The sequence below is a fragment of the Mesocricetus auratus genome, unplaced genomic scaffold, assembly GCF_017639785.1.
Source record: "Mesocricetus auratus isolate SY011 unplaced genomic scaffold, BCM_Maur_2.0 Super-Scaffold_100009, whole genome shotgun sequence".
In the NCBI taxonomy this organism is placed as follows: domain Eukaryota; kingdom Metazoa; phylum Chordata; class Mammalia; order Rodentia; family Cricetidae; genus Mesocricetus; species Mesocricetus auratus.
In genome coordinates, this window is record NW_024429193.1 from 75,501,547 (window position 1) to 75,525,194 (window position 23,648).

At 41.0% G+C, this 23,648-nt stretch overlaps 1 protein-coding gene across 1 annotated transcript; it reads left to right on the plus strand.

Moving 5' to 3' along the window:
* Positions 1–292: 292 nt before the first annotated feature.
* Etfdh (electron transfer flavoprotein dehydrogenase) lies at positions 293–23,479 on the plus strand. Its single transcript, XM_005076142.4, has 13 exons — positions 293–522; positions 5,060–5,200; positions 5,946–6,175; positions 8,904–8,985; positions 9,368–9,486; positions 11,373–11,450; positions 13,996–14,142; positions 16,393–16,533; positions 17,859–18,002; positions 19,726–19,894; positions 21,119–21,301; positions 21,905–22,126; positions 23,133–23,479. The coding sequence occupies exons 1-13, from the start codon at positions 489–491 to the stop codon at positions 23,294–23,296; spliced, it is 1,854 nt and encodes a 617-aa protein (XP_005076199.1). The 5' UTR covers positions 293–488; the 3' UTR covers positions 23,297–23,479.
* Positions 23,480–23,648: the final 169 nt, after the last annotated feature.

Genomic DNA, 23,648 nt, shown 5'->3' on the forward strand with positions numbered 1-23,648 from the left:
CAATCAGAGGCGAAGCCAGGCGTCACCCCGTTCCTGCGCACACCTTCCGGTCGGCTCGGAGGACGCTGGAGCTGGACACTACAACTCCCAGAGTGCCGAGCGAATCGCCCCCCCCACTCCGCTCTGCTTTCAACACGCGTGCGCGCAGGCTGAGGGGGCGGGGCTTGCGGGCCTCTTCCGCTCCCTCGGCTCCTGGATGAGGGCGGGCGGCTGGGAGATGGAGTCTTCTGCCTTTTTCTGGCTGGTACGTGACCCGGGAAGTTTATTGGCCGCGCCGCGTCCTCCGTGGCGCCGGCGCAAAGCAGGAGAGGGGCGGGCACGCCGCGAAGCGAGGGCGCTCGGCGCAGCCCAGACACCGACCTGAGCCGGGCAGTCGGGGCTTCTTGGCAGGTGATGGCGCCCCCCGTGGCCTGAAAGCCCAGCGCCCCCCGCAAGCCGCAGACCGGCCTCTCTCCGTGTCCTGGTGCAGTCTGCGGGCTCCTAGGAACATGCTGGTGCGGCTCGCCAAGCTGCCCTGCCCTGGTGAGACACAGCTCCTGGTGGGGACAGAGACGGCAGGTGGATGGGGGGGGCACCTGGGGGCGGCAAGCGCCGCTCTGCTCACCGGCTTCGTAGGCTGAACTAGGGTCGGGGCTGTCGGCGCCGGTCGGTGGACCCTGACTTCCCGTCCTTGACGTTGCCCCAGTTGGCAAAATTGACATCTAGGTTAAAGGTCACGAGCGGGGGAAACTTGTCAACACTCGGCTCCTCCGTGGAGTCCTCCCAAATCCCGGCCCTAATCTCTATCCCCAGGCTCGGGTATCCCTGCTGCCTTACTGGAACGGGAAAGAAAGGGAAACCTGGTGGGCTTTCCTCTCGGCTCCCACCTGACTTTGATCTTTGTGGCCCTTCTAGTCCAGTCTTAAAGTGACGTCTGAGCCGTCCTATCGTGTTTACTCATGCGCTGCCCGTGTCGCCAGTTTGGTCTGGAGCTGCAAAGTTTTCTGCTTTAACTGCAGGTGCTTCTACTATGGGTGCTTCTTAAAGCGGTTGGATGATAATTTTTTAATTTTACTTAAAAACAACCCCTAATTCAAACAGAAGTTTGGAGGTTCTTGAATCCTGTTTTAACTGGCTTAATATAAATCTTTACTGAATTAAGATTTGGCTGTGGAAATTTTAAACAAGGATACCAAGCATCTGTTATTACACACAGGATATGTTCTGCTTTGAGGACCATGAATGTATTAGATGCTGACTTTTTTTGGTTTTGGTTTTTCGAAACAGGGTTTGTAGTTTTGAAGGTTGTCCTGAATCTTGCTCAGTAAACCAGGTTAGCCTCGATCTCACAAAGATCCACCTGTCTCCGAGTGAGGCGACTAGAGGCGTGCGCTACCTTACAGCCTAATTTAATTGCAATCAGTCTTGAGTCCAGTCAGTGACTTGTCTTTTTTGTTTTGTTGTTTTTTCAAGACAGGTTTCTCTGTGTAGCTATGGAGCCTGGTCCTGGCACTCGCTCTGGAGACCAGCCTGGCCTGGAACTCACAGAGATCTGCCTGCCTTTGTCTCCCTCTGCTGGGATTAAAGGCTTGCCCAGCCAACGCCCGCCTGGCTGTTCCACTGTTAACTCAGTGTTAGCACTAGAGACAACAACTATGTAATGTGTATGGCTGATCGCTCGCGGTGGACTCTACTTCTCTGCCATACCTCAATCTCTGCCTAAATGTTCAGATGCCTCATGAGACGCCAGGCTTGTTTTAGCAGAGAGTAAAGGTTATGCCCTTTTTAAATTTCCTGGTGGAAATCAGAGGTCATGGTTTCAACTGTTCTCAAGCAAAGTAGTAGCTGTACAAATAGTTGAATTAAAGTATGTTATATTCTCTCATTAATTTTCAGAAATAAATAACTTGTATATACTAAACTACACTTAATACTTTTTAAATGATAGTATATTCGAGCTCAAACTAAATTTGTATGTAATATTTATAGGAGATTTAGAGTAAGTAAAGACTTAATCTTGGTCTTAATAAGGTATTCCTGGGCTGGAGAGATGGCTCAGTGATTAAGAGCACTGGCTGCTCTTCCAGAGGACCTGGGTTCAATTCCCAGCAACCACATCGTGGTTCACAACCATCTGTAATGAGATCTGGTGCCCTCTTCTGGTGTGCAAACATACATGCAGAACACTGTATACATAATAAATAAATAAAATATTTTTAAAGTGCTTACTCGAAAAAATAAAGTATTCCTAGTATAATTTTTATACTTGTTTATTTATTCATTCATTTTGGTTTTTCGAGACAATGTTTCTCTGTAGCCCTAACTGCCCTGCAACACCCTCTATAAATCTCGGGCTAGGCTCAAACTCACAGAGATCAATCTGTCTCTGCCTCCCAAGTGCTAGGGTTAAAGGCATGTGCTGCTGCTACCCAGCAAAATTGTAATTTTTTAGTGTGTGTTAAAAGTTGAGAAAATCAGCCGGACGTTGGTGGCGCACACCTTTAATCCCAGCACTTGGAGGCAGAGGCAGGCGGATCTCTGTGAGTTCAAGGCCAGCCTGGTCTACAAGAGCTAGTTCCAGGACAGGCTCCAAAGCCACAGAGAAACCCTGTCTCGAAAAACCAAAAAAAAAAGTTGAGAAAATCGGTTTCCCTACCACCTTAAAATTATCAAAAGTAAACGTATAATAAAGGTATCATAACATTTATTGTTTTTTGGTTTGGTTTGGTTTGGTTTGGTTTTTCGAGACAGGGTTTCTCTGTAGCTTTGGAGGCTGTCCTGGTACTAGCTCTTGTAGACCAGGCTGGTCTTGAACTCACAGAGATCTGCCTGCCTCTGCTTCCTGAGTGCTGGGATTAAAGTGCACCACCAACATCTGGCGCTAACATTTATTGTTTTGATGCCAGGTATTACTTTAAAAACTATTTTGTTGAAAATATTAAAAACTATTAACGATGCAATTGGTGTTAAAAAAAATTCGTTTGTGCCAGGTTAATGCCGTCTTTCTATTTAATTAGAAGAAAAGAAAAATTTACCATAGCCTCAGGTTCTATGACTTCAGAGATAACTTGAGATCAACTACTAGTCTCAGTTTGACAGGTACCAGAAGAGACCATCTGAATTTGTTTGCCTGCTCTAAGTAGGGATTTTAGCTGCTCCACACATCTCTGAAAGTTATAGGGGATAAGATATGATAGTTTTGCTTGGAATGGGTTCTCATGTGTCAGGTAGGTTATGTAGCTGAGGATGACCTTGAATTTCTGATCCTCCCAGTGTGCAACACCACAGCCGGTTTATGTGGTGCTAGGGATCCAACCAGGCAAGCATGCTATCAACTGAGCCACATCCCCAAGACATAGCACCAAAATGCAAAGTTCATTGTAACTTACAGACTATATAGTCAAAATGAAATTCTTCATTTGTCTTTAGTATTTACTTTTTACAGTCCATATATAAAAGTTTCTTCATGTGTAGATGCTTTATAAGACACAGTTCAAGTTATAAAAGGCCAGAATTTACTATTATGCCAGAAATTAAATAGAAGTTCACAGGCTTCTATGTATGTAGCCACTGAAATTGTTCCTAGGAGGAAGGTCCCAGTCCATTTAGCAAACAGGTATTGTTCGATTTTTGTTTTTTGAAATGAGTTTTTCTACGTAGCCATAGCTGGACTAGAACTCTCTATGTAAACCAGCTGACCTGATAGTCACAGAGATCCACCTGCCTCTGCCTCCAAATACTGGGATTAAAGACATGTGCCACCATGCCCATCTGAATAACTTGTTTGTTTTTGATTTTCCGAGACAGGGTTTAGCTGTGTAGCCCTGGCTGTCCTGGAACTAGTTCTGTAGACTGGCTCTGCCTCCCAAGTCCTGGGATTAAAGGCAAGTGCCACCACTGCCCAGCTAGTTGTAGCTCTTGTAGTTCAGTCTTCGATCTACTTTTTGTTTTCACTATATTCTTTATTTAACGTTTTATTTTGAACTTGATTTAGGCTTTCAGATGAGTTGTAAAGCAAATACAAAATTGTCGAGCTTAACAGCTTACATGATCATGGTGAATATCAAGACTAAGAAATTAACCCTGATGAAATGTTATTACATAACAAGGGTTCAGATCCCATTTTCTGATCCAGGATCTATTTCATGCTGCTTTTAGTTAGCTTACCCTCATCTATTTTAGGGACATATTTCCTCTGCTTGCCTTTTGTGACCTTGATGCTTTTATTGAATCTTTCTTATTACATCATATCAATGGCACTCAACATCAGTATGTTGCTGGTAATATTTAAATGATATTTGATCACTGAATTCAAATTTTCTTACTATATTTTTCTAATATAAATTTTGTGGTTTTTTTCCTTTTTAATCTTCTACTTATTATGAACTAGTTAAGTTCAATCCACACTCAAAAGGGAAAGAACCAAAAAAATTATGGGTATATCACAGTCGTTAGTACTATGAGTTTCTCTGTAAAAATGTTTGATTAAGGTTGGTATAGTGCTGTACACCTATAATCTCAGCCCTTGGGAGGCAGAGGCAGATGGATCTTTGTAGTACATACCCAGCGTTGTCTACATAACAAGTTCCACACCAGTCTGGGCTGTGTAATGAGACCATATCTGAAAACACACACACACACACACATGCACACACATGCACACGCACGCACACGCACGCACGCACACACACAGAGAGAGAGAGAGAGAGAGAGAGAGAGAGAGAGAGAGAGAGAGAGAGAGAGAGAACATTGATTGAATGGGATAGACTTTCACATAAAGAACAGAGTGTACATTGTTTCCAAATGTTTTTCTGTCTGTTTTTATGCCATTTAATAAGTAACAGCTCCGTTTGTATTCAGTCTCTGAGCCATTCATTTTATTACACTGTTTCTTACTTGTTTTAAAGATTTGAAAATTTGATCATGACCAAAAGCTAGCTGTATAATTCATCTAAGAAAGCACCTGTTCTATTTCTATTTGTGTCATTCATTAAGAACAGTCATTCTGCTTAAAGACTTTTCATTATATGACAGATGAAAACTAATTTTTAAAATGATGTTGGTCACAATTTTTATGCAGTGTATCAGTGCTTTCATGCCTTAAAAATTAAGAAAAAATGCCTACCTCTGTGTGCTACAAGATGGTCCTCAACTTCTGCTGTACCTCAAATTACTACCCACTACACTATTCATCCGCGGGAAAAAGACAAAAGATGGGAAGGTATGTAATAATTTTCATAAAATTCTTAATACTTTCCTAGATACTTTGTATTGTCTTCTTGGTATGTATATTTTGTTTTTCATGATAATTTAAAAGCATTCAAAATATCTCACAACTTTATCAAATGTGTTACATATTACTATTTAGGTAAGTAAAAAAACTCCTAATTATTGTTAATTTGATTCTTCCTTAGAACAGGGCTTCATGTAGTGGCCTGGCCTTGAACTTCTGGTTCTTCTGCTCTTACCTCTCAAATATTGAAAGTATGCATCACCATGCCTTTTAAATTTTTGTTTTTTAAACAAATCTTTTTTAAATGTGCATTGGTGTTTTGCCATGGGTGTCTGGTCCACTGAAACTGGAGTTACAGACAGTTGTGAACTGCCATGTGGGTACTGGGAACTGAACCCAGGTTCTCTGGAAGAGCAGTCAGTGCTCTTAACCACTGAGCCAACTCTCCAGTTCATGCATTTATAATGATGGATTTCAAAGCCAAAAATTGGTTTATGGGAACAAAAACAAGATATACAATGAAATAGAACCTAAGAAAACCTGAAATTCATCGAAGTATTATTTACTATAAATATTATGCGTAGCCTAGAGAGACTATCTATAAATTATATTCTGAAGCATAGTGAGAACACTAAAATACATATTGAAGTATCCTAAACTAGCATATGACATATGTGGTTATCAGGTCATACTAATCCAAGGACTGTTCTTATTTTTAACATGTTTCCTCCAGGAGTGAATATGGAGAGATTTGCAGAAGAAGCAGATGTGGTGATAGTTGGCGCTGGCCCTGCAGGGCTCTCTGCAGCTATTCGTCTAAAGCAGCTGGCTGCTGAACAAGGAAAAGACATCCGTGTGTGTCTGGTGGAGAAAGCTGCTCAGATAGGAGCTCACACGCTCTCAGGGGCCTGCCTCGATCCAGCTGCTTTTAAAGAGCTCTTCCCAGACTGGAAGGAGAAGGGGGTATGACAAGTTGATTCTTTTTTTTTTTTTTTTTTTTTTTTTTTTTGGTTTTTCGAGACAGGGTTTCTCTGTGGCTTTGGAGCCTGTCCTGGAACTCGCCTTGCTAGTCCAGGCTGGTCTCGAACTCACAGAGATCCGCCAGCCTCTGCCTCCCGAGTGCTGGGATTAAAGGCGTGCGCCACCAATGCCCGGCCGACAAGTTGATTCTTATACAAGGTCTAGTCTTTGCTGTCTCTATTTTCAAATTAGTGAAATAAAAAAAGCCCTTTTCATGTAAGTCTCAATTGTTAGGTATATACTTAGGCATTTTTTAATGTAAAAAGAACCAAAGGGGCTTGAGGCTCTAGTTAGTGGTATAGCGTGTACAAGCCCTGGGTTCAGTCTCCAGCACCACACACAAATGAATAAAACCAGGAAAGCTAGGTATGGTTGAACATGCTTGTACTCTTACCATGGAGGAAGCAGAGGCAGGAGGTTGATGAACTCAAGGCCAGCCTGGCTACAGCAAGACCCAATCTAAAATAATAAAATTGTAACATGAGATAGTTACTCACATTTCTATAAAATTTTTAGGTATGTTATTTATTTTATTATCTTATGTGTGTGAGCTTTGCTTGCCTATATACATGTCTATCACTTGTGAGCCTGGTGCCTGTGAAGGTCAAAAGAGGATTTCAGATCCCCAGGAACTGGAGTTACAGACAGTTGAGAGCTGCCACATGGATGCTGGGAATCAGACTTGGGTCTTCTGTAAGAACAGCCAGTGCTCCTAACCTGTGAGCCAACTCTCCAGCCCTTAACTCCTTTATTATATAATGCTGTCTGCGTGTTATATTTATATACTGGACTTATGAAAAGCCATGAGCTTGAGAACTCCTTTGAACATTTTACCTAAATAAAACACACATTTTTTTTAAAATTTGTTCTTAGTAAAGTATTACGTAGACTTTTTTTGGGATAATGAAAAAATCTAAAGCCAAAGAGCAAAGTCTAATTTTCTTTTTTTATTAAATTACTTTAAGTTTGTTATTTTATGTGCATGAGTATTTGCTTGCATATAAGTGTATGAACCATGAATATGCCTGATGCCCACAGAGGTTAGAAGAGGGCATTGGATCCCTCTAGAACTGGAGTTACAGATAGTAGTGGGTGCTATGAGCAACAAGCACTCTTAACCATTGAGCCAACTCTCTAGCACCTGACAATCTAATTTTCTAAAGAAATAATTAATGTATAATCTCAGCAGAAAAAGATACAGGTATGATATGCAGGGGACTCAGTGTTAGGTCTTACTGCTTTCAAAATTAATTTGTAATTGATTAAAATCTTACATTTAACTTTTTCTTCTGTAGGATGAGTTATTTATATCCTACTTCCAAATTTAGAATATTTGTTAATACACTTTTTATATGCACTGGTGTTTGCCTGCATGTATGTCTTTGTGAGAGTATCGAACCACCTGGAACTGGAGTTACAGACAGTTGTGAGCTGCCATGTGGGTACTAGAAATTGAACCCAGGTCCTCTGAAAGAGCAGTCAGGTAAAATAAGGATATATATCATTTGTACTCATTCTTTATGAATTAAACTAAAATTTGAAACTTTCCTTTGTGCTCTCCTTCCCAAAATAACATGCCTTTTTAACACAAAAACACCGCAAAGGAATTAATTATCTCTTCAGTGTATCAAAAATCAGATTATCATTAACTGGCACAATGTCGGTTGTAATGTCAAAGCCCTTTATTGCACACACACACACATACACACACACACACGGTGTCAATGATCTATGATTATGTACTTATTAATTATCTTTATCACCCAAAAGGACAACTGTCCTAATTTTTTTCAATAAGGCGGGCAATTTCAACTTGGAGTCAGGCACCTAGGCTGTACTCCCACAGAGACGTGGAAACATGATATGCACCGTTCAGACTTCTCTCCAGAACTTCTAGAAAAGAGGTTTCTAGGACAAAGCTACCAAGAGGTGTGGGTGAGCTTTTGAGATTTTCATCTCGATGGCGGTGCTGGCACACACCTTTAATCCCAGCACTCTGGAGGCAGAGACAGGAGGATCTCTGCGTTCAAGGGCAGCCTGGTCTACAGAGCGAGTTCCAGCCTCCAAAGCTACAGTAAAACCCTGTCTTGGGGTGGGGTGGACTTCCAGGTGAAGGCTGGAGAGATGGCTTAGCACTAAAGAGCGCTGGTTACTGTTCAAGAGGATCAAGGTTCAATTTCCAATACCCATGTGGTAGCCTACAACTGTAACTCCAGTTCCAGGAGATCCAAAGCTCCCTTCTGGCCTCTGTGAACTCTAGGCATACAAATGTATGCCTGTATGTACACAGCTGTAATACAGGCAAAAATACCCTTATACATTTAAAAAAGAAAAAGATCTCTGTTTCAGTCAGACATAAAAACATTTTTGTTGTAAGGTTTCTAAAAGAAAGACTGAAAGGAAAGTGAAGAGGAAAAGAGTTCCTTTTCCCTTTTCTCCTTGAGACGATTTTTTTGTTTGTTTCTCTGTATTGATTTGGAGACTGTCCAACTCGCTCTGTAGACCAGGCGGCCATGAACTCACAGAGATCCACTTGCCTCTGCCTCCCAAGTGCTGGGATTAAATTAGGTGTGAGCCACCACCACATGGCTTTAAGATGATTTTTTAAATATATATTCAGCCCTGCAAATGTACCTGAAAACGTTACCTTCCTGTTTTCATTTGTTCGTAGGCTCCACTTAATACTCCTGTAACGGAAGACAGATTTGCGATTTTAACAGAGAAACACAGAATTCCTGTGCCAATCCTTCCAGGTAGTGTATGGCAGTCACAAGAGCATGGGCTTGCACAGGTGAGAAGCTGGTTTCAGTGGGGCCATGCCTCCTTTGCAGATGCCCAGGAATGTGAAGGACTTGCCCAGAGATGCCTAGCTAATGAGAGAGGCAGGTTAGGATGCCATTCTTTTGTCTTAAAGTCTAGAAGAGTGTTGTAAGCCAGCCAGTTTTTAGTTCTAGGCTTTAATACTGATTTTATTTTAATAAACTGGAACTTTTAAATAGCATGTCATTGAGGCCATAAAGATAATGTGTTTATTTATGCAGCAGTACACACTAAGATTTTTTAAACTTAAGTATATTATTATTTAGATGCCTTAGCAATACAATGTTAGATTTTAAAGAACGTAAATATTTGCAGGTCTTCCAATGAACAATCATGGCAACTACATTGTACGCCTAGGACACCTAGTGAGCTGGATGGGGGAGCAGGCAGAGGCTCTTGGAGTTGAAGTATACCCTGGATATGCTGCTGCTGAGGTCTGTAGAGCTTTGTTTCTTAATATTTATAGAACGCAGTGTCCTTTCCTCTTGAAAGTAAACTAATAATTTTATGGAAGTTAAGTTACTTTAAAAAAATCATAGGATTGCTGGGCGTTGGTGATGCTCGCCTTTAATCCCAGCACTTGGGAGGCAGAGGCAGGCGGATCTCTGAATTTGAGCCCTGCCTGGTCTATAGAGTGAGTTCCAGGACAGTCTCCAAAACAATACAGAGAAACAGAAAAAAAACATAGGATTTTACAATTTCAGGATTGGGGAAATAGCTAAAATGTTCTCATGCAAAGAGGAATTGCATTTCTTATATGGCCCCATCGGGACTGAGCACCACGGGCATAGGGACTCGCTCAGTGTGGACCCCTGGGCATCTTCTTTCCTCGGGAATCACCTGCTCTGCTAGGGCATCCGTCCTGCTGTCTCCTACTCTGTTCTTCCCACCCTACTCACCAGGAGGTGTTCGATTGCCAGGCTACAGTCTCATTTCTTTAACCACCATGCTGTGTAATTTGATTGTCTTCAGTGCTGCTGCCCTGTAATAAACACAGTCCTCTACATCCCTTCTTAATACCTATAGTGATATGTATAAATATCTATGATGCATAAACCTTGTGTAGATTATTCTTTATTCTCACAAAGCAATAGCAATAGTTTTTGGTAACCATTTCAAACTATTGACCCCTATAAATAAAATTTGAAAACCCAGAAGAAACTTCAGACTTGTAAAAAAATGATTTAAGTCAATTTAATATTGAATGAGCATTAAACAAGGACACTACTATTGTCACAGGCTGGGAAAGAAATATCCTTTTAAACAGCCAGGCTGCTGGGCATGATGGTGCATGCCTTTAATCCCAGCACTCAGGAAGCAGAGACAAGTAGATCTTTGTAAATTTGAGGCTAGCCTGGTCTCTATAGCGAGTTTCAGGCTAGCCAGGACTGCATAATGAGTCATGTCTCAAAACCAGAAAGGAGGGGACTGCAAAGAGGATGGCTGGCAGTTAAAAGCACTGGCTGCTTCTCCAGAGGATCCAGCTGTAGTCCCCAGCACCTACATGCCAGCACACAACTGTCTGTAACGTAAGTCCAGAGCTGCCACGCTCTTCTCACCCCCGAAGGCACAGCATACACACAGTGCACAGGGATGTATTCAGGTAAAACACACACATTAGAAACACCTTTTAAGCAATTTGGCTGGAAAAATAGTGAAAGAAGAGTGAGGGGTAAGGAACAATTCTTTTGTCTTTAGAGGAAATTCAATTTTTTTACAAGTCAAAGCCAAGTTACAGACATGGGTCCCTGCATTGTCCTTGTGCTAAAAAGTTATTCCCCAGGCTATACATATGCATTTGGTCTTTAGACCTCCATGTGGGCTTTTGCATTGCTTCTTGTTAAACGTTCTTGCCTGGGCTCCATGTCAAGAGTCGCAGGTGGGTGATTTGTGGAGCACCTGATATCTCCTCCTGCGTACATGCATATGGCCTCTACCGTGGCTTCGCTCTTCTTCACTTCTTCCCTGGTTGTTGTTACTGGGTTCACTGTGTGGTTCAGTGCTCTGAAACAGCCTCACTTCCTTCTTACCCTCCTGCTCCACTGCTCTATATCTTTGGATCACTGTCCACCTCTTGGTTTTCTACAGTGTCATGAGGTTCCAGGACACATTTTGTACTTGGCTATACAGAGAGCATTTCCTCAACAGGAAACAGAAACCAGGGGATCAGAATAGTGCAGTTTCTCATCTTCACAGTTATGCTTTTTACCTCCTTCACTCCCTTCTTGCTTCAAAAATAAACTGCAGTCACTATCATGTCAAAGATGTCAAAGTTATATGAATGCTGAGGTAATAATAAATTTCCTTTTATCGTTTTTAGGTCCTTTATCATGAAGATGGTAGTGTAAAAGGAATTGCCACTAATGATGTAGGAATACAAAAGGATGGTGCACCAAAGGTATAACTTTTAATAGTTCCGTGCTTAAAAAGAAGTAGCAAGGGGGCTGGAGAGGTGGCTCAGCAGTTAGGAGCACTGGCTGCTCTTCCAGAGGACCCAGGTTCAATTCCCAGCACCCACATGGCAGCTCACACCTGCCTGTAACTACAGTTCCAGGGCTTCTGATACCATCACACAGACATGCATGCAGGCAAAACACCAATGCACATAAAATAAAATATAATTAAAGAGAAGAGTTGGGGGCTGGAGAGATGGCTCAACAGTTAAGAGCACTAGCTGCTATTCTAGGTCCTGAGTTCAATTCCCTGCAACCACATGATTAAAACCTAAAGAAATCAAGTAACAGAGAAACCGTGTCTTGAAAAACAAACAAAAGAAATCAAATTAAAAAAAAGATTAAAGTGTGAGCCATACACTATAAAATAAACATGAGAGGTTTGATTTCATTCACTTAATAACAGACTCAGCCAGTTGTCACAGGCAGTGTAGTCATCTGCATCAGCGCACCTGCAGTTTCATTCCTGGGGACAAGAACCATTTACTCTATCAGCAGCACAAATCTTGGGAAGTGTAAAACCGGTTGCCTTCCCCTCGTTCACCATGTCAGCCTGACAAAGTACACACAGACGTGTTAGCTGCAGCTCGTATGTACGTACTACAAACCCTGAAACGGAGTCACTAATTAGACTAGTTAAGCTGCAGATTTAAACAGGCATATCTAGAGCCAGGCACGACAGCATGTGCCTGCAATCCTAGCATTTGCGAGGCTAGGACAGAAGGGTGGCTGTGAGTTTGAGACCAGCCTGGGCTATGGATGAGACCCTTGTTTTTTATTTGTTTAAATATTGAAAAAGATGTTTCATGAAACTGCAAAAGAAGAATTACAGAGCTCTCAACTGTAAGGTTCCTTTCCTTTCATAAGAATAAACACAAATTCCCATCTTGATACATTATGTGTTTATTACCTAGTCTTCCAACTATATGCTCAGGTTCTTGAGGACAGAGGTAGTAGATGGTTAACCTAGCCCTGGGCGACTGTTTGCTTACTGATAGCCCCTTTCTGCCTTTCTCGAACAAAATTGGAATCTAGTCTACCCCAGCATGTCTTTCTGCTTAGAAAGCAAGCAGCAGAGACGCACAGGCATGCCGTGTATATAATGTGACAATTTAGTTACAAATTTATTAGAAAATTTACATATAACAAATAAGTAACATCACAGCATCACAGCAAAGGTCACACAAATCCTACCTTTCTTTTTGCTCTCATTCAAATTTTTTCATGTTCTATGCTTTGTATTTGTAAAAAGTATTTTATATCTACATAAATATAACACAGAAAAGAAGCCAGGCATGGTAGCACATACCTATATTCAGGCGGATAAGCTGAACCCCAGTGCTCAAAACCAGCCTGGTCAACATAGTGAAAACTGAAAGAAAACCCTAAAACACCACAGAAGAATGCAGTGGGACCTGCTGCCCCACGTCTGCCTGGAGAGAAGCAGAGACTGGTCTTGCTGCTGTTCACTCCCTTTTTAACCTCTGGCATCTAAAACAGCTCCAGTTTATGGTGATATTGTGTTTATGATCTAACAAATAAAGCTTGTCTGAAGATCAAAGTGCAACGCTAGCCACACTAGTCAGCCACAGAGGGTAGGCAGTGGTGGCACACACCTTTAGTCCCAGCAGCCACACTAGTCAGCCATAGAAGCTGGGAGGTGGTGGTGCACACCTTTAGTCCCTGCACTAGAGACGGATATAAGGTGGGAAGAATGCAGTGTATTCCGTCTGCAGTCACACTGAGGACAGGATCCCCTTTAGTCTGAGCCTTGGTAGAGGTGGGAACTCTCTATGGCTTCGCTGCTTTGCTTCTCTGACCTTGCAGCTTTCTGCCCCAGCATCTGTCTCTGGGTTTTTATTATTCGTGCTACACCAGTTTGTCATGGTGGTCAGCTTTGCCTTCTCTAACTTGACCTTCTAGTATACGTATTTCTGTATATATGACAGATGTGACACAAACGAACACTTACTTCTCAAGAAGAAAAAGTTACCAACCAAAGTGGAAGATGTCCCATTTCTCTTAGTGTGCTGTTAGTACTGAGGTCATTCTTATAATCCAGCCTGAGTAACTCACAGCCAGTGTGGACTTCACAAGACTTAAACAGAAAGCTAACGTAATCTATTTGACCACTAAAAATGAATGCTTCATTTGTGGTACGCTGCTTTAGATAAATTACTTCTAAAACAATTATGAAACATTACCTTGGTATAAATCTATTGATTATGTGTATATACAAATGCAAGCAAACTCCTAAGTAGAAAAACATCAAGATACATTTTCTAGGGGACTTCATTAAGTATTGTTCCTACGTGCCAGCCATGTGCTAGATGTAAATGCAAAAAGAAGAAAAATCTCTTATTGTAGCCTGTTTTGGTTTGGTTTGAGATAGTCTCTTCAGTGTGGCCTAAGCTGATCTCATATTCACAGTACTCCTGCCTTGTTCTCTTGTATCTAATATTGTTCCTTTAACATGGTTTTTCTTTTCAGTCAACATTTGAGAGAGGACTAGAACTACACGCCAAAGTCACAGTCTTTGCAGAGGGCTGCCATGGACACCTAGCCAAGCAGCTTTATAAGAAGTTTGATTTGAGGGCTAGCTGTGATCCCCAGACCTATGGAATTGGTTTGAAGGAGGTATCCTGGTTTGCTTGTACAGTTTTAAGTAATGGAATTTAATTTGTATTATCATGTAGTTTATAATACTGACTGAACTCTATACTTAAGCTTTTCATTAACAAAATGTTCCTTATAACTAAAACTGTAATATTTTCTGATGTGCAAGAAAATGTTACAGGTCAAATGACTGCCTAAATTGTATATAAAATAAGCCTTAAACTTGCAAATATTTGTACCTAAATATTTTTCATAGCTTGCCTTTCTATGGCTGTCTCATGTGCTGCTTGTAGACTGGCCATATCCTACAAAGAATTATTTATTCAGAATTGTAATGTAAAAGTATTTCATTAGGGGCTGGAGAGATGGCTCAGCGGTTAAGAGCACTGACTGTTCTTCCAGAGGTCCTGAGTTCAATTCCCGGCAACCACATGGTGGCTCACAACCACCTTGAATGACATCTGGAGCCCTCCGCCAGCATGCAGGCAGAAGACTGTATACACAATAAACAAATAAAATAAAAAAAATATTTCATTAAATACATTCAGACATTGTATATTGATCTATAGTTTAGTAAGGCTAAATGTATATTTTTAATTTATTCTATAGTCTATTAACCCTTTAAATTTGTTTGTTTTGCAGTGCTAGGGGTTAAAATCAGGGCCTTGAATATGCTAAGCAAACATTCTACCATTGAGCTACATCCCAAGCTAGTTTTAAAATTTTAAGCCAGGCATGGAGGTATATATCTGTACTCTTAGTACTTGGGAGGATGGTGCAGAAGGATTGAAAAGCCAGGGCCAGCCTCGGGGCTATATAGCAAGGCTCAGTCTAAATAAGTAAAAAATTAGATAAATTGTGTGTGTGTGTGTGTGTGTGTGTGTGTGTGTGTGTGTGTGTGTGTGTGTGTCCGTCCAGATATGGTTTTTACTATGTAGCTTGGGCTGGACTGGAACTAGCTATGAAGACCACTAGACCAGGTTGGTCTTGAATTCATAGAAATCTGCCTGCCTCCCTCCCAAACTCTGGGATTAAAGGCTTACACCACCATGCCCAACATTATGTATGTATGTATGTATTTTTTAATCTAAAAATTTTTTCCTTTTACATACCCATCCCAGTTCTCCCTCCCTCCCCTTCCCCACCCCCCACCTTCCCATCCCCCATCCACTTCTCAGAAAGGGTAAAGCCTTCCTTGGGGAGTCAACAAGGTCTGGCACACTAAATTGAGGCAGGACCAAGACCTTCCCCCCATATCAAGGCTGAGCAAGGTATCCCACCATAGGGAATGGGTTACAAAAAGCCAGTTCATGCACCTGGGTCATGGTGCCATTGCTAGCCACCCCTCACCCCCAACAGATCAAGTCACATAACTGTCACCCATGTTAAGAGTGTCTAGTTCAAGCCGGGCGTTGGTGGCGCACGCCTTTAATCCCAGCACTCGGGAGGCAGAGGCAGGTGGATCTCTGTGAGTTCGAGGCCAGCCTGGTCTACAGAGCAAGTTCCAGGACACCATCCAAAGCCACAGAGTAACCCTGTCTTGAAAAACCAAAAAAAAAAAAAAAAAAAAAAAGAGTGTCTAGTTCAGTCCCATGCATGGTCCTCAGTACATAGTCCATGAGCTCCCACTAGCTCAGGTCAGCTGTCTGTGGTTTTCCTCATCATAGTCTTAACCACCCCTTGTTCATGATTCCTCCTCCCTCTCTTCAACTGAACTCCAGAAGCTCAGGCCAGTGCTTAATCAGATTAGTGACTACACTGTCACTATAGAGCCTTCATCAGTAACTGATGGAAGCAGATCCAGTGACTCGTGTATATATTTTTAAGGGGTTAGGAATGTCAGAGAGTACTAGCCTAATAGGAGTTCAGTCTCCAGCACTGCAAAAATAAACAAATAAAAAGGAACCAAACAACTTCCTTTTGTGAATAAAAACTTGCAGTGAACAATGATTCTAGTGTCCGATGACTGCAGTAGCAAAGACAGTGACAGATCTGAACTGCTCTGCTGACTGTTCCCTTCTCCAACAGAGAGCATGCTGAAGTAGCCAGTACTCCAGAAAGGTCTTTTCCAGTCATCGGGACTTAAGCCCACAAAAGAAATTCTTAATTTCAGGTTCTAATGTCTTGAAGGGTTCATAACTTTTATGACCCATTCCTTTATCCTGGTTTAACATGCAATCATTTGATTATAATTTTCCTTGATGTGCAAAATTATTTTGCTACTTTTGTTTGTAATACTATAAACTTGTTGGGTTTGTTTGCTGTTCTTAGTTATGGATTATTGATGAAAAGAAGTGGAAACCTGGGCGAGTGGATCACACTGTTGGTTGGCCCTTGGACAGACATACTTATGGAGGCTCTTTCCTGTATCATTTAAATGAAGGTGAACCTCTAGTAGCTGTTGGCTTTGTGGTAAGTGACCTCCCATTGCAAAAGATTTTGCCAGAATTATAGTGATTTGTGTGGGAAAACAGGCTTTAAATCTGGAAGATACTTTTCCATTAGAAAGCTGACTTTTGAATTTGTCTGCACGTAAAATGTCTATGGCTACTATAGACATTTATCAACTTACTTAGCCACAATACTATTACAACTCCGGGCACTGTCTAGAAGCTTTGTGGAGATTGGTTAGCCATTTTGTAGCCATCTTGTGCTATGAAACATATCCTTGTTATGCCAGTGAGAAACAAGTCTATCCAAAGGCCACAGTAACTCCTTGTCTTATTATTGTTACTGTGAGGAGACACCATGACCAAGGCAACTCTTAGAAAAGAAGGCATTTAATTGGGGGTGTGCTCAGTTTCAGAGGCTTAGTCCATGATCAGCAGTGGGGCTGGAGCAGTAGCTGAGAGCTTGACATCCTAATTGGAAATCAAAGAGAGACTGGGCCTCGCCTGGGCTTTTAACCACACTAACCCCATTCCCAGCAACACACCTCCTCCAAGGCCATACCTCCCAATCCTTCCCAAACCATTCAGCTAACTGGGGAACCAAGCATTCAAATACATGAACCTAGGGGGTCGTTCTCACTCAAACCACCATGGCTGTGGAGGCAGGATTCATGCCTGATGCCGACTTTAAAGCCCACTTCCACTATGGCACACTGCCGCTGAAAATAAATTGACCCTCAGTTTCAACCTACTACGTTAAAACAAATTACAGGCAATGTCCTCTCCCATCACTATAGCAATTAATTATATCTTTAACATTCTGAACAAAGCAAACTAGATAGTTTCTACCCCTTGTAGTTGACAGCAGCATCATGGAATAGTGTCGCAGTCTTACTTTCACATGACACATTATTAATTTACGCACCGTCAGTACTAATATTCTCAGTCAGGTTTTAGTGTTACTTTGTAGTACTTACTAGTGCTTCAGTCTCAAGGGAAAAGGTATAGCTGTTAATTTTAGCACTGGCACTGCCAGGAAGCCTGTATCTCATCCTGCGGTTTTTCTGAATACAATTTACACCCCTTCCTGGACCCTAGTAGTACTGTAACATAGATTACTATCTTACCTGTAGAGTTGGTATTGTCAAACAAGTAATAAGTAACCACAGCTCCATTTGTGGATACTTACAAATGAAGTTTTGATTGTTTTTTTCCTAATTTGGACTTTGATTTTCAGAGCACAATGGTTTGCTAATGTCTTCTTATTTTTTAAAGTTTAGCTGATTTTGGCTTATTTTTTCTCCTCATAGTTTAGTTTATCTGGTTTCATTTTGGTTTTGGTTTAAGGTTGGTCTAGACTATCAGAATCCATACCTGAGTCCGTTCAGAGAGTTCCAGCGGTGGAAGCACCACCCCAGCATCCAGCCCACCCTGGAGGGTGGGAAGAGGATAGCCTACGGAGCCCGGGCACTCAATGAAGGCGGCTTGCAGGTAGCTTCCAGCACGTACTCTGAATTTTTATTTTGTAAAGTAAATACCAGTTAACAAAATAATTATTTTATAGGAAGAAAATTTATTTAAGGAATTTAACAAAATACTTGCTGTTTATTAAATTATGCGTAAACACAGTAATTAAATTACACCATGAATTTAGCTTGAAGAATATGTTGAGAGCTGGAGACCCAGTGGTCAGGAGCACTTGTTCTTGCAGAAGATCCAGGTTCAATTCCCAGCACCCACATAACAGCTCACACCTCTAGTTTCAGGGCATCTTACGCGCTCTCCTAACTTCAGACAATGGACACACGTGGTGCACAGACATACAGCAGTTCATACACATAAAAGAAAAAAGGATATACTGATTTCATTGAGTGTGGTAGCACCTGCCTTCAACCTCATCACCTGATTAGCAGAAGCAGGTGGCTTTCTTGAGTTTAAAGCCAAACAAGAATTCATGTCTCATTCTATATGAATATGTGTGTACAAATATATATATATGTATATATATATGCATGGGCCTTTTCTTTTTTTACTTGAAAAAAAATTGTGTAATTCGTGCCATTTCCCTTTATTCCTTAACTATACTAGGAAACCGAAAAGGATTTATCCCAACTAAGTTTTCCAGGTAGCCTCTGTTAGGATTCTACCACTAATCTGTACTAGTACACATTCAAAATAAACATTTTGAAATATGATTAATTTGCATGTGCATTAAACAATGAAATAAGACCTAAATGCCCATGATAAAAGCTTCTTGTACTGTTGTAAAGACAAGTAAGATTCTCGGGCTAGTTTAGAGACTTCAGAATCCTTTGTGGATTCTGAAGAATAACTCAAGTCATCAAGCTTCATGCAAGCTTTACCACTGAACTATCTCAGCAACCTGGGTGCTATCCTTCTCTGATTCCTTCTGCCCTCAGATTTTACTGCTTTAGATTTCTACTATTGGTGGGAACTGTGGCCACAAAGCCTTCCTCTTGTCTCCTTTGCAGCTGATAGCAGGTTTTGTGAGTCTCAGTCAGCACCAAGCTTTTACCACTGCACCGCACTCTCAACAGTTAATGCCTGCCGGTGGCTGAATTTAGGAAGCCCCTAGAGAAAGCTGCAGATGAAGAACAGCCCTGCACTGGCTCACTGCCTCTTCAAACTAGAGTCCTGTTCCCAGGCATTCTTCCTTCCAGCTCCTACTCCTTAGACAATATACTTCTGCTGACTAAATTGAAAATAGTGATACCTTTATTACACTGGTTGTTTTTTGAAAGTTCAGTTTGTTAAGGTAATATTTGTTTAGAGCAGTAGCAAGTCATTGTAATGCCATTAGATCACAATTCTCCATCTCTACATATCAGATAAAATACATGTAAAGGAAGTGAAAATTTGTCACACAAACTTAGAGAAATGCTTTAACCATGACATACACACATACACACACACACACACACACACACACACACACACACACACACACACACATATATATAAACATGTCATTTCAATGTTTTGGTAACTCTGTCCCACAGAGGTCAGGCATGGGATAGGGAAGGGAAAAAACAGAAAAATGGTCATAGTCCTAGTTCTAAACTGCCCTGGCTGTTTCCTTCCCTTGCCGTATTCCTTTTTGTGTTGTTTTTCTTCTTCCCCCCACAGTTTTAGGTTGTTTTTGTTTGTTTTGCCTCATTTGAGCTGACAAATGTGTTCTGAATCTTCTTTTCAGTCCATACCAAAACTCACTTTTCCTGGTGGCTTACTAATTGGCTGTAGCCCTGGTTTCATGAATGTTCCCAAGATCAAAGGTACCCATACAGCAATGAAAAGTGGAAGTTTGGCAGCAGAATCAATTTTTAATCAACTAACTAGTGAAGATCTCCAATCAAAGACGACAGGTGAGAAACTCCTCCTATAGTAAAGAAATACTAATAGAGTCAGAAATTTTAAAGCCATGTCATTTCATTCAGATCAGATATAGTACCCGTGACTGTCTCTTCAGATTTGATGATACTACATCTACATATATAGAATGACTCAAAAGGCATCACACAGATTCCCAAGTAGCCATAGGCTAGATAGAAACAGAACATCACTGAACAGGGCAACATCAGCCACCTGTCCTTTCAAACATAATCACATGACTGCTGTGACAGAACAGGCACAACCACCACAGTAAATCATTAAGAGGCTATCTAACTGGGCATCCATTAATCAAAGGAGAAACAAGCAGATTTCTCTGAGTCCCAAGCCAACCAAGGCTATGCTATAAGACCCTATTTCTAAATCGCTTAATTAAAATAAAAAGACTCCCTGAAAGTCCTATTCTGAATTCCATTTTCCCTTTTTAACTATTATTATGTGTACGTGTACATGCCAAGTGCACAGTGGAGGTCAGAGAACTTAAAAACCTTTTCTTACTATCGTCGTTTACTTGCATAGGTACATGCATATGAGTGCAAGTTCCTGCAGAGGCCAGATGTCCCTGGAGCTGAGTTCCAAGCAGTTGTGAGCTGCTTGATGTGCATGCTGGGAATCAAACTTAGGTCCTCTGGAAGAGTATTCTATGTTCCTAACTGCACATATAATCTCTCTGGCTCAATAGCAGAAGACTTTTGGAAGTCTTTTTTTGTTGTTGTTGGTGGTGGTGGTGGTTTTTTGTTTTGTTTTTTGAGACAGGGTTTCTCTGTATTGTTTTGAAGGCTGTCCTGGAACTTACTCTGTTGACCAGCCTGGCCTCAAACTCACAGAGATCCGCCTGCCTCTGCCTCCCGAGTGCTGGGATTAAAGGCGTGCGCCACTACTGCCCGGCCAAGACTTCTGGAAGTCTTACACATGTATGTAGATTCCAGGAATTGAACTCAGGTCCTTATGCTTGTTTGGCAAGTCCTTTACTGGCTGAGCCATCTTACGCTTCTCAAATGAAACCTCCCAAGGAACCCTGTAAACACATGAAGCATAGCCAGTGGAACCTCAACTCCAGATCAAATGCCTTACTAACACTAGTATGTTGGAAGATGCTAACATTTGTGTGATTCTCCATGGATCCGCATAACTATATTTTTACAAAATTAAGACTCACCATCTGTGTTTCACTTAATAATTCTTATTTCTCATAAAAGGACTCCATGTAACTGAGTATGAGGATAATTTGAAGAAATCTTGGGTATGGAAAGAACTACATGCTGTTAGGAATATAAGGCCATCCTGCCATGGGATACTGGGAGTATATGGAGGGATGATTTATACTGGAATATTTTACTGGATATTGAGAGGAATGGAGCCATGGACTCTAAAACATAAAGGTAATTTAAATATCCTTAATGCCAGTGTTGATGTATTCCTTAGTAGGGAACAGAGCCCTTTTCAGGGTTTTGGAAGTGTTAGGGTTGGACCTGAGGCTCTCACTAAGCTCTGTCTCTACTGTCCTAATGTTTAAACTTGCTTTGTCAGAGACTTGTCAAATAATGTCTGGGCATGCATGTTTATTTTATTGGGAGGTGGTATTTTGTGACAGGATCAAATTTAGCACAGATTTAAGGGTGACTACTTATCCTGCCTCTACCTCCTAAATACTGGGATTACAAATATACATTACCCATCTTAAATTCAGTATCTTTTAAAAGGAAAAATACCCTACTGAGCTCTTTTCTTTGGTATGATAGCTCCAAGATTTTCTAATATGCTACTTGAGGCCAGGCATAGGGAGGTAGAGGCAAGAAGGTTGTTCAAAGCCAGTCTGAATTACTTAACAAGATGTTTCATTGATGGACTGAGAGTAAAGGTCAATGGTAAGAGAATATTAGTATGCATTGGCTCTGGTCTGGCTGAATCACCAACACCAAAAACAGATAAAGTACTGGAAAATTATGTTACTTTATTAAACATCTTCCTCAAAATTGCTTAAGGCTCAGACTCTGATCGGCTCAAACCAGCTAAGGACTGTACACCCATTGAGTATCCAAAACCCGACGGACAGATCAGTTTTGACCTCTTATCATCTGTGGCTTTGAGTGGTACTAATCATGAACATGATCAGCCAGCACATTTAACCTTAAAGGACGACAGCATACCTGTTAATAGAAATCTGTCAATATATGATGGGCCTGAGCAGCGATTCTGCCCTGCAGGTCAGTAATGATTTCCTTCTGTCCCTAACATTAACAGATTTCCATTTTCACATGTTCCCTCTCCATTTCAAGGAGACTGTTGTTTATTTAAAAAACAAAACACTCCTAAGTTCAGCATCCTTAAAGAAACTCAAGTCTTGAATGTCCTGACTAGCAGTGATAAAATTAACAGGGATTTTGGTAAGCCTGGTTTTGGTGACCTATCCCCAAACAGCCTTCATGCCTACCCTCAGACAAAAGAATTATAGAAAACAAATACAAATACCTGCTCTTGCGTCTTTTTAAAAAGCTGGTTTCTGCAGGGCAGTAATGGCACACGCCTTTAATCCTAGCACTTGGGAGTCAAAGGTAGGCAGATCTCAGTGAATTTGAGGTCAGCCTGGTCTACAAATTGAGTTCCAGGACAGCCAAGACTGTTACACAGAGAAACCCTGTCTCAACAAACAAACAGAAAAGTAGAAAATAAAAAAGGCTGTTTCTGAAGTGACAGTTGTACATGCATACAGATGACAGCTACACTGAGTTCAATGACTGACACTAAACTAATTCATCATAAATACCGAATCCCTTAATTGTTAAGAGAGTTCAGTTAAAATTAATGAGAACCAGATCTAAACAATGTGGTAGAAGAGGTAGCACTCGGATATATGAAAATTACTGTATGCTCAAGGGAGATTAGATAGTAAGTAAAACTATTCAAGAATAAGGCTATGTTTTGACTTTTAAAAGTTATACTGTAAACTCTCAGAGGAAAGGACTGAAGCTAATTTGTTTAACTCTTGTTAGATGAACCCAGACAATACTGTTGAACTTCTACTATATTAGTAGAAGTACTAAGTTTACTAGTATACTAAGAGTAGCAACATATACCAAGACCAAATCTCTGGGGGTAGACATGAACGCCTCAAAGTCTTCTGAAGTTGGTCTAAGCTTTTAGTTTCCACTTCCTTTTGAATAATTTACCTTTTTGTTAATATACCTTAATGTATTTAATTTTATTTTACAGGAGTTTATGAATTTGTTCCTTTGGAACAAGGTGATGGATTTCGATTACAGATAAATGCTCAGAACTGTGTGCATTGTAAAACATGTGATATCAAAGACCCAAGTCAGAATATTAACTGGGTGGTGCCAGAAGGTGGAGGAGGACCTGCTTATAATGGCATGTAAGACACAAGTGCCTTCATTTACTGGCACATTTGATAGCCAGTTTCTATAAAACTGCAAGTGTATGCCAATGTTTAGATAACTTCTGAACAAGTGTCCTTAAACATTATTGAAGTAAAAGACTGTGTATCTAAAGTTGTCCATAAAATCATGAACTATTTCTCATAAATAAACTTTACAAATAAATGACGTAGCATCTCTCTTCACAAGCCCTTCAAACACATCGGTACCTTGTAGTATGAGCTTCATAGTGTATCTGTCTTGCTAAATTTAAATCTTTGAGTATAAAAACAAATGCGTATTCTAGACCAGGGAAGAACACCCAGAACTAAGCATGAATAGTTTTACTGGAACA